At 32.7% G+C, this 11,625-nt stretch overlaps 1 protein-coding gene across 1 annotated transcript; it reads left to right on the top strand.

The window, feature by feature from the left end:
• The first annotated feature begins 9,871 nt into the window (after window positions 1–9,871).
• On the top strand, window positions 9,872–10,978 carry LOC129975566 (uncharacterized). The gene is made up of 2 exons (XM_056088629.1): window positions 9,872–10,300; window positions 10,403–10,978. The coding sequence occupies exons 1-2, from the start codon at window positions 9,872–9,874 to the stop codon at window positions 10,976–10,978; spliced, it is 1,005 nt and encodes a 334-aa protein (XP_055944604.1).
• The last annotated feature ends 647 nt before the right edge of the window (window positions 10,979–11,625 follow it).

Genomic DNA, 11,625 nt, shown 5'->3' with positions numbered 1-11,625 from the left:
CGCTCACCTGTCTGTGACCAAAGTAGCTTAAAAATGCTTCGAGTTAGATGGATGAAATTTGGTCTTTGCATCACATTTGAAATTTCGGTCAGATTTTGAGGAAAAAAATCAATTTCCGATTGAATGGATGAATTCCAGTGAGGTTTTCCGAATAGAAGTTAAGATAGTTGCTACAAACGAAGAGAGCTAGACGGATGAAATTAGAAATACAGATTTAGCATTTATATTATATACACCTATCAAATGTTGTGCCAAATCCAACGAAATGTTAGCCGCTTATTAATCTGTACTTCCGTGAGCATGTAAACGTGGCAACTCAAAAGCGCAAAGATTTAAATGCGTGAAACTTGGTATAGGGTTGAGTGAGTGTAAGTGTCATTTTACACTCGATTCTTGTTTCAATCAATTATATATATATATATATATATATATATATATATATATATATATATATATATATATATATATATATATAACATATCACAATCATATAGGACTGCAACACCTATTCGATTTTCAGATACTATGAATGGCATGCTGGGGGTTCATCGCCAAAGACCACGCCAACGATCACTCGACAGATTCATCGAAAATGCTAAATTCGAGCGAAAGGTTAATATTTTGTAACTTTTGTACACTTGCCATGCAAAGTGTTCGCCTTTTATGAATGAATAAGCAGAAAGTTTGGAAAAAAAATCTTTACCGATTGAATGGTATATTCATGGAAGAGACATTCCAATGTTAAGAATAAAAAATGATTGAAACTCTTAATAATAGTAATAAAGAGAAATTTTTCCAATCGAGTCCTCCAGGTTAAAAAGAAATGGGAGCAGTTTCACAATGAGTTTTTGAATTGAATTACATTTTAATGAAAAATTGAATTCTAAAAGTAATATATAACACAAAATGATTAAATGTAATTGTATCACATTTTTCAAATAAGTTTTGCTGAAAGTAGTTTTTGCTATTTTAGATTTAGCTTAGTTATATGAACGTTCCGTTTTAAAGCAACACTAGGTCTATTTTGGGACGGACTTCGTCATTTTGAACAGAGGTTAAATAACGAGGACGGTACCTGAGCTGGCGTCCTTCTCTCCAAACTTCCACATCACACCAGTGGGGCTTGCTATTACAGAAAAGGAAATATTTGTAGGGTTTTCGGGTTGTTCTGCCGATTTTAAGCTCGGAACCTCTGGCAGAATAGAGTTTTCCCTTCTGCACTCTTTGTGATTCCCTTCGCAGCGGCTGGAAAATGAATAAGAATAGGATTCCTTCATCTAATGATAACCGAAAAGGGCTGTAAATTTGTGATGCAACTTTTCATGCAATCAATTGTTATTCTTAAAAAAAAGTTGTTAAAGCATTTAGGAATATCCAGAACAATTTGTCTCTTTACGCATAGTTACATATAGTATAAAGATGAAATAAAAATGGGAAATTCTAAAAGTATTTTTCTTAATCTTTATTTAGGATTGATAAAACTGGAGGGACGGTTTGGTTGATTCATGATTTTTTATCATTATTCGTCTTTATAAAATATGTCGCCGATTTTAATCTGAGATAAGGATTTCATTCACGTCACACTAAACCCGGCCCTGTTTCTAAGCTACATTTTCATCTATCCTTTCGTTTTTCGGTGCCTTCCTTTGTATTGTAGTGGAGGGAGTGACGTCAAGCAGGAGTTCTCTCCCCAAAAGCTGTCTCTCCAATAAAGATCGTATACCTCTTCCTCTGCGTGAAATTTTAGATTTTGGGTAAGGCCACGAATGGTAGAATGATTATGAAATGTTGAACTTCAGTCTGAATCTAGTGAAGAGGTTGATTCATCCATAAGTATTATTTATCGTGCTCCGACTCCTTGTAAGGGTTTGGAAGCATTCACTCTGCATTCATTATCAAAAATATCTCACAACCAACGACATGTCGCCGAGAGCCACTCCGCATCCATTCTTTCCGCTCTCTAAGAGGCTGCACCTCCATGCGATTGGGTGATGAACACACTTTGGCGCGATCTCTCCGAGAGAATGAGAGCGATGGCTACACTGGCTATTTTGCTGAAACTATCGTGAGAAAATGCATTTTGGATGCCTTGCCGAACACCAAAATTTGGTATAAAATACAATCGTAATCATAAGATAATATACCGAATATAATTCATTGAAATAATTGTGGGTTTGCATGCATCAAAAAGCACAGCAGACCGAGAGGCGGTTTGACACATTTAGTTCAAAATTTGATAAGAATCTGTACTGTAGATACTAAACCTGCGCACCAAATTTCATCTACCAAGCGTTTTGCGCTTTGTCATTACTGAGTTCAAACATCCAGACTTCTTATGAATGGATTTCTTCCAAAATCTGTCAAAAATATACAAACACGGCACTCATTTCAAGCACCAAATGTCAGCCATCTAACTCGAAGCGTTTTTGAGTTATTGTGTTCGCAGACATAAGGCCAAAATACATTTTTAGGAAATGAGGAGATTCGACGAAATCTCGAATTCAAATTTTTTGGCGATTGCAATATTTTCTCCTCATTTCGCCAAAGAGAAAGTGAAAAGTAATTTCGAACATCTCTCGTGATAAGAAATGGTCTTTCAACCCGTTTCACATCCACATTCCTGCTTTCCTGCGAGGAAAAAAATTTCGCCGATAGAAAATCACCGGCTTGATTTATTAGCTAATAAATGAATGCAAACTCCTTTTGGTAACAAAATAACCGACGCCTGAAAAACAAGCTATCTTCGATACATTTTGTCGTCAGCTTTGCTTTGTAACCGCTAGTTACATTTATTCCATTTCTTTCATTCCATCGTCTTCCCTTTTTTTTTATTTCATTATCACACTGTTCTGTTTTTAACATACTTATTTCCTCCTCTCTCTTTCCCCCTCCCCTTTTCCTCGCTGGAACTTGTTTTACAGTATCGTCTTATCGTCCCGTCTTGTTGACTCTGTCAAGACAACACACGTAGGCTGCGAGACTGCGCAAATAAAAAGAAAAGTGGTGCGCGCCGCGAGAAGAAAGTATTTTTACTGCTCGCTTGTCAAGACGATTGCATGTTCCCTTCAAGGTTTTCTGATAAAAATGAATTCAATTAAAAAATTTAGAAAAAAGCAAAGGAAGGGCGATGTTTTGCGGTCTGTGAGGAGATGAAAAACGTCAGTTTCTAATGACTTAGTTGTCCATTTCGATCTAGGCGTGATATAAGCGTGAAATGTTAAATGAAACGCGATGTTTTGCAAGGGGCAATAAAATTTAGAGCTTGTCTCTCTGACATTTGTAGGTTGTTTTAAATTTATATTAATTTGGATTTTTCTGAAAAGACAAATTATAATTAATAAAATTAGAAATTATAATGAAAGAAAAAGTATACTTCCATTATAATTATAAAAATTATAATGGAAAGAATAATTATTATTATATAATTATAATAATAATTATATATTATTATTATTATTATATAAAATTATAAATCAATGAATGCACCCTGATGAATTGATTTTTATTCATTTTAAAAGCAATGCTCACACGATGATTTTCAGAAGATAAATGGGACCCCTCGAAGGCGAAAAAAATACTCCAAAGAAAGTGAGCGAAGCAATGAATTGAAAACTAATACATTTTTGAAATTTTTTTTGTTTGCGACACGATTTTTTCCTTCACTTGTAATCTCTTTTCTTGTGGAAAAGATTTCGTCATTTTTTCCGTCGGAAAAATTTTCTGGAACATTAAAACTAAATAATAAGTAAATAAACGTAGCATAAATCATAATTAAAAAGAAATTCATTTGAAAAAAGGAACAATGTAGAAATTGTAACGAAAATTTTCAACTCAAAGTTCTTTCCAACGATTTTTATTTGAAAGTCACTTATAGTGGCAGGAAATTTATAGATGCTCGCGCTAAAACAATCCACTGCAGCTCGCCCACGATGAGGTCGTACAAAGTATGTTATATCTCGTAGAAATCGGAAGTGATTTATATCTTCTAAATGAATTAAGTTTCAAATGAAAACTAAACGAAACTAAATGAATTAAGTTTTGAATTTCGCGTGTGGCATCGTCGTCACAATATCATCGTTGCCGATACTGTGGACAAAAGCATCTCAGTGTGCGCGGCGTGCTCCTCCAATGCAAATAGTAAAGAAATTTCTCGATCCGAATATATTTTTTATCGAGCCTACTTACGAAAATATTTTGTTGGAGGAATTTTGAATTTGATAAAACTAAATAGGATTTTTGCTATACTGCAAAGAACTGTTTCTCTGCTGTGATTTAAACGCACTCGATATTTATTTTATCTTTATATTCGGAGATTTAAAAGAAGGTTATTTTTAGTGCTCTCGTTACTAAATATTTATATTCATACTGCAAATGGTTACTTTTTTTCTTTTGTATGTGGATGCCAAATTTCTAAAATTCGGTGTTGACCTGTTGATGTGCAAAGATAATTTATAAGAAGTCAAAATTAAAATAATTGAACACTTGAATTAGGAACACGTGTTGATGAATATTTTCTTACTCGTATATTACTGCAGTATGTGAAACGGAGTCGATTGGAAACACGTCTTCCCGACATCCATTGAATGCAGAGGCGGCGGTAGCAGGGGGACAATTGCCCCCCTGTTGGCAGCCTCTTGCCCCCTCGTCGGCAAGAAATTGAGAGTTTCGTCGGTAAATGTTTTCACCATTTTAGGAACGGTTGTAGAGAGTATCGCATTATCAAATATGATTATTTAAAATCCACCTTAGTTAATATATTGGAAAAAGTCGAAGTATCCCAAGTACCGGTTAAAGTAATTTGACTATATTCGGCAAAATAATCAATAGGGCGGTAAGCCAATAATATACCGTATTTCGTAGATAATTTTTGATAAACCGAACTAAGAACTGAATGCAATGGATGTCAAAGATGTTAAGTTCGCAGATTTTCAGACATCTGATTCAAATGTCGTTTATTAAGCTTATAATTTGTACTACTTCTGGTAATATAACCGACAAGGTAACAAGTGAATAAGATATCGGCAAGTTGATATTCTCATTTTGCTGGCAATTTTTGGTCGGCTGACTATGAACTCAATGCGGTGAATCCCGAAGACATTAAATCTGCATATTTTCAGACATTTGATTGAAATGCCGCTCATTTAGCTTATAATTTACACTAGATAATATATAAGATACATATATAGACTAGATACACTATTTACGATTTACACAATTACAATTTACACTAGATAATATATAGTGAATAAGATATCGCATTCTGCTGGCAACTTTTAGGCGACCAACTATGAACTGAATGTGATGAATGTCGAAGACTCTATCCACTGATTTTCAGACATTTGATTCAAATGTCGTTCATCAAGCTTTCAATTTGCACTACTTTTGGCAATATAACAGACAAAACGACATGTGAATAAGATATAAGATATGTCCCATTTTGTCAAAAAATTTTCATCGGTCGACTAAGAATTCAATGTGAATGGTTGTCGACGAGTCCAAATTCTCAATCATTTTGTTTAAATGTCAAAATGTTCATTCGGCATTTAGTTTATATTAAATTTAGTATAATAATCAATAAGCAGCTGTTCAATAAATAAGACGTCACATTTTTCCTGACTAATCTTTATCATAGATTATGGAAAAAATTGTTTTCATCACTTCGATACCTCCAGTGGAATTATTAGAGAAATGGATGCTTTTGTATTATTCATGATTAAGACGATAGAGTTGTTTTCCATAATTCATCATTCAAATTCAAGTTCTAAAAGTTATCGTCATCTTAGTTATATAATTATTACTTCCTACTTATTATAATTATTTTACTGCTACTTTATATTCCTACTTATAATTATTACTTCAGTAACGAATTGATAAATTTATTTTATTCATTTCACTATGAGAATAGTCTGACTAAAATCTAGTTAAAGGTTAAACTAAATTTAATAAAACACTCTTTTCTTTTGACACTCTTGTGAATATGCATACTAAGAAGAGTTATTTTGCTGTAACCAAATTATGTGAATTCATTATAAATCACTGGAGTAAGTAAATTGTATAATTGTAAATTAAATTTATTTAACAGTAAAATATCTATTTTCTTTTGCAATCTAATTTATCAGGCTACAATTATTACACTAAATAAATATTGCTGACTGCAGTTGACGACAAAAATAAATACATATTTGTGGTTTGATAGCTTTTTAGCTACACTAAAAGAGTTTACCCAAGTATACAATTTGTTAAATAAATAAATTACAACTTATCTTCAGACTGCCCATTCAATACTATAACTATGTAATCGAGAACGTATCGTTTTTATATATTTTTTTTCCTTTCAATTACTATTCGCTACAAAAACTATATAATTTCAGATGCTTCTAAATTTTTAATAGATTTTGAATAAAGATGATAAAAATAGTTATTTTTAGAATATTCATAAATAACACATTCACCCCTTTACATACGAACTTACTTAACTTCCTAATTAGATGGGAGATCTTATTTCGGACAATTACTGTTATTTTAATCCCTAGAATAATATAAGAGCATTTGAGGTAATGATGCATTTTCAAGGGATTTTTGCATTTTAAATAACTTAATGCTTTCACTTAATTTCTGATTTAAAATTTAAAATTCAATAATTCCATAAGCGAGTCAGATTCGCCATTGTAAATGAAGGGGTTAAGAAAACCCAATGCATGCAATTGAGGAGATAAAACTCACGTTTTTGGGTGGAATGTTAGTTTGCACGAATTAAAAATGTACTTAACCATAGAACGCGTGCCTAAAATGAAGATAGGGGAATTCATATTCAAGATCTAATTGTTTTTTAATAAAATGCATTGGTTTTTAAGCCTAAATATATATTAAAAATAAATACATGGGGGATCTAACGTTTAAGCAGTCCATTTTTCATAAGAATATTTTAAATATCTTAAATAAAAGTGTAAATTTATACATAAATTTAGAAATATTTTCTCCAGCCTTCTTAAGAAACAACAACATTGCATCTTTTCAGCATTCTATATTGTTCGTGTCCGATCTGTAGTAAATTTTTGTTGATCACGCGCACTTATTCTCCTCGGATTCTAAACACTTTTGCTCGTTGTTGTAATCCTTATTTAACAAATATTTTAGGTAGGGAACAACGATGAAAAATCTTTTTTTGGAGAAAACATCGAATATTTTTGCATTTATTATTCTAGATTTCAAAAAAAAAAAAAAAAAATCTTTTATAATTTCAACATTCATTTTATATAGATTCTACGATTAGAACATACATTTGTTCATTTAGAATGACACGCCATTCCGGCGCAATTTATGCTCCTATCTATATACTACAACCTATAATAAAAATCATATTTTTTTCTAAAATTAGATCTCAATGCAATTAAATCTCAAGAGTCTCGTAAAAAATAGGCTCAAATATTAGCGATATTTTGACAGTCAATAAAAGAAACTGAGAACAAAAATTATTTTTACAAATATCTTTGCAAGTTTTTAACAATGAAAGAAAGGGTCAGTATCTGAATAAAAAAAAAGCTAAATAATACTTTATTTTCTTTAATGAAATGTAAAATTAATTATTATGAGTTATTTTGATGCCAAATTAGAGATATTGTGCTTGCCCCCCCCCCTGTCGGATTTATCTTACCTCCCCGTCGGCAAATCTCTGCCGCCGCCTCTGATTGAATGGATAGAAGCTTGGCAAAGACTGTGTCAAAGCCAAGCACTGAAGTAATTTGTCTTCAGTTCAATATGTTCTTTCGATCAGCGGCGCAGCTGTAAGACAGCGGGGCTGCTGAAATGTCTCACTGTTCGAAGACGCAGAGCTGGGGTAAATATTGTTCAACTGCTTATGTCCAATTCTTTGTGGCAAAAATTATAAATAAATGTATTATTAAAAGCAGCGGAACAGTATTAAAATAAAATAAAAAAAGTTGATCATCATAAATTCATTTAAAGTCAGCATTCTTAAAAGTGATTAAGCATCCAAAAAAAATAATTCTATAATTAGCGGTGATGATCAGTTTAATTTTTTATTAAGGTCATTTGCTGCCTAATTGCGCCACTATCAGCCTTGCGCTTGTTTTTGTTACATCTGCAAGAATTAAATACTACAAGAATTGAATACTGGTTGCATCTTTAAGAATACAACTGTTGGTGTTAAGAATGTCAATTTTTACCGTGTCCACGCTTACCATTGACAGCAGCTAATTTCCAAACAGACAGAAGCAGAAAAACATAATTTAAAACAGGGCAGTTCATTAGAAAATCACAACACTCACTATAAAATGTGGCGCCAAAATGTGGAACCGATCCAAGGATTAGATAAGTAGTTTTGTTTTGTTTCTGAAAATAATAGATAAGTTATAAAATAACTTCTTTTATTCTAATTTAGAAAACTAAAATGTAACTTTGCACAATAACTTTTGCTTTAAGAAATCGTTCTGTAAGTAACAGAACCAGGTATTTATGTTCGATTAAACACTTTTCTTGATAAGTTTATTGAAAATACTTTGTGAGTATTCATTTTGTAATGAGATATCTTTCTAAAACCTATGAAATCTTGGTTTATGTACTTCATTTCTGTACTCCATCAAAACGTATTTTTTTAAAATTATTATTATTGAATCGTTTCGTTTTGAGACGAAAAAGAAAAATTATTGCCTTATTATACAATGCTTTATTTTATTTTTTTATTTAGCATATCTGGTGTTCTATTTTTGTGTGTGTGTGTCTTTGTACTGCATTATATTTATGAATAGGCTATTAATCAATTTTCTTCTATTCCTTTTACTAACGGAAGTTTTCTAAAACAAAAAGAAGGGAAAAAGGAAAGTAAATGAAAGTATTCTTATTTGTTTTTTTTTTGTTTTTTGTTTTTTCTTCTCGGAATAGGAAAAGTTCCAAGAAAAGAAACTGTTTTATTGATATGTTTATTGACTTACTGATATGTTTTATTAATTGCTTCATAGTATTTGAAATATACCATGTGGTTTTTTTTTGTTTTTTTTTTTTACTCAATAAGAATGTTTCTTGACTTAAATTTTACTTGGCATTATTCTGAAAATCATATTTTCTTTTTTTTTTTTTTTAATGATAATATTTATGGTTTTTTTTTAATCTTTTGAAATTTGAGTATATGATTTTCTATTGTTATTTTGAGAAATTCGATAATATATCCCAAACATAATTTTGTTTTACAAATGTTAATCCAGAATTTTTTTATATATATTTCTGCATATTGAAAAGTGTGAAAATGTAGAAATTGTGTATCAGTAAAATGTTAATATTGATTATTTCTTTTTTAACGTAATTGCAAATTTTATTATTAGTATTTTGAATTTAAAGTGAAATTTGTATGAACCTTGACTTTTATTTGAACATTTCTCAACTGAACTGTGCTTAGAGAAAAATATGTATTAATTTTTTGTCGCGTAAAGGTAAACGTTCAATATGGCATTTAAGTCTAAAGGTAGGAAACAAGATTTAATAAAACTTGCCACATTGGTGAGGAGGTGGAAGGTGATCTTAAAGTGATTGGATTACGCGAATTAATATTGAAAACGTCGATTTACAAAGAAGATTTAGACTTTGTGAAAGATACCCTAGTAAACATTATGACTGAAAGATTAGAACGTGGGGAACGAGAACGTGTCCCTGATGAAAAAGAAAGAATAGAACGGGACAGAGCTTACGAGTTGGAGAAACTCCGTCTGCAAGTGGAATCTCAGAAGTTGGAGCAGACTTCTGGTCATGAACCTTTGCCTGCAGACCAACAAGCTACATTTAACTTGAAAAAGTTGCTCCCTGACTTATACCCGCAGGATGGGGACATGACCATATTCTTAAATCTATTCGAATGTCAATGAAAATTTTAAAAATAGATAAACAGAACTGGATTGCTCATCTTCTAGGGCTACTACCCTATAGTGTGGCACAGCACATCGCAAGAGAACCTGAACAGAAAGCATATAACTTTGATCATATTAGATCCATGTTACTTCAAAGGTTTAATTTAAGCGCTGAGAGGATGCGACAACTCTTTGTAACTCACAAGAAAAAATCTGAAAGCACATGGAAAGACTTCCATTTTGAACTGCGTAGCTATTTTGAAGCATGGCTAGTAGATTTGAGCATAACGAAAATTGAAGAATTAAAAGATCTAATGATCCTGGATCAAATGAAGAAACGAGTTCTTCCCGAAGTCAAGAACCATTTTATTGATGTATGGTGTGAATGTGTTACCCCAAATGATCTAGTGGAGAAATTGGACAGTTATGACAATTTACTCTCTGTAAACCTAAAGCTTCCCCCAAAGCTGCCTGAAACAAAAGCTATTTACCCAAAATGGAATCAATATCAACCAACCTGATTTGAACAAAGAGATGATAGGCAGGGTCTGCCGTTGATTCCCAGTCAAAGTAAGCGGAATCCCGGAGTCCCCAGTCAAAGTCGGCAGGATCACAGCTACAAAGACAGACCCCCTCTAGCATGCTATGGTTGTGGAGCGCCAGCAGTTGTAAAGGCAAAATGTGCTGAATGTGATCCTACGGTTCAAGGAGACAGTACACAACCTCCAACCCTTCATCGCATGAACTTTCATAGTATCTCAATGGAAAGCCAGCCATCAAACATTATTGAAATTACGATTTGTGGTTCCCAAGCAGCAGTGTGTGCCGACACTGGAGATACACATTCGGTTGCCCGAGAAAAAATTTACCATTTCCTCAAGAATAATGGACGAAGATTCGAAAATAGTACTGTTGACATGGCCTTAGCCGACGGGCATGTACAAAAAACAGATATATTCACAACGACGGTAGATATTGGTGTGGCAGGAAAAGTTATCCCCACGAAACTTATAATCTTGAAGAATTCCAAAGGGAACCGAACTCTTCTCGGTACAGACTTTCTGAGAGCTACAAGTATCGTCCTGGATCTTCAGAAAGGAGATCCTAGATTTGAGAAATAATCAAAATATAATGATCAAATTTCTTATATAAAATTAAACTCTTAAGATATGAAGAGCATTAATTGTAATTATTCAGTATGTGATAGCTATACTGGTTTCTAAAAATTAAGAAAAATTTACTCAAAAGAAGTTACATGCAGAATTTGGTGAAACTGACGCACAGTATACAACACATGTTAGTAAAGTATAAAATAACGTGAAAAGAAATCACCAAACAATTAAAATATAACGGGAATTAGCATGTGTACAAAATGAACCACTCAGATGTATCAGTTTGGTATAGGAAAAGTACCTTCAATATGGAGTATGATTCCCCTCCTCTTCTAGAAGCACATATAGCGATGTGTGTTGATGTCGGTCTATCAGTTCAATAAGAAGCGATCACTCATTAACTTATTAAGCAGTTACAAGCTTGGTAAAAGTCTGATGAGAAGGATTGAGAGCAGCTAATCCCAAACATACTCGAAATGATTCAGGTCCAGTGATCAAGTTGGCGAACTATGTGCCGTCTAGTGTTATCGTCATGTAACAGGAAATCGTTGCCTATTCTTCTGGCACATCAGCATCAAGGTTGTCACCTCTATATGTCTGAGCATTCATGGCTCCAAATGAAAAGACATGAAAGTGTGTCCATCCATCTAAAGAGA

This window comes from Argiope bruennichi, chromosome 7 (assembly GCF_947563725.1).
Source record: "Argiope bruennichi chromosome 7, qqArgBrue1.1, whole genome shotgun sequence".
Lineage (NCBI taxonomy): Eukaryota > Metazoa > Arthropoda > Arachnida > Araneae > Araneidae > Argiope > Argiope bruennichi.
The sequence above is the reverse complement of the archived record's forward strand: the minus strand, read 5'-3'. Positions and strand labels throughout refer to the sequence as shown.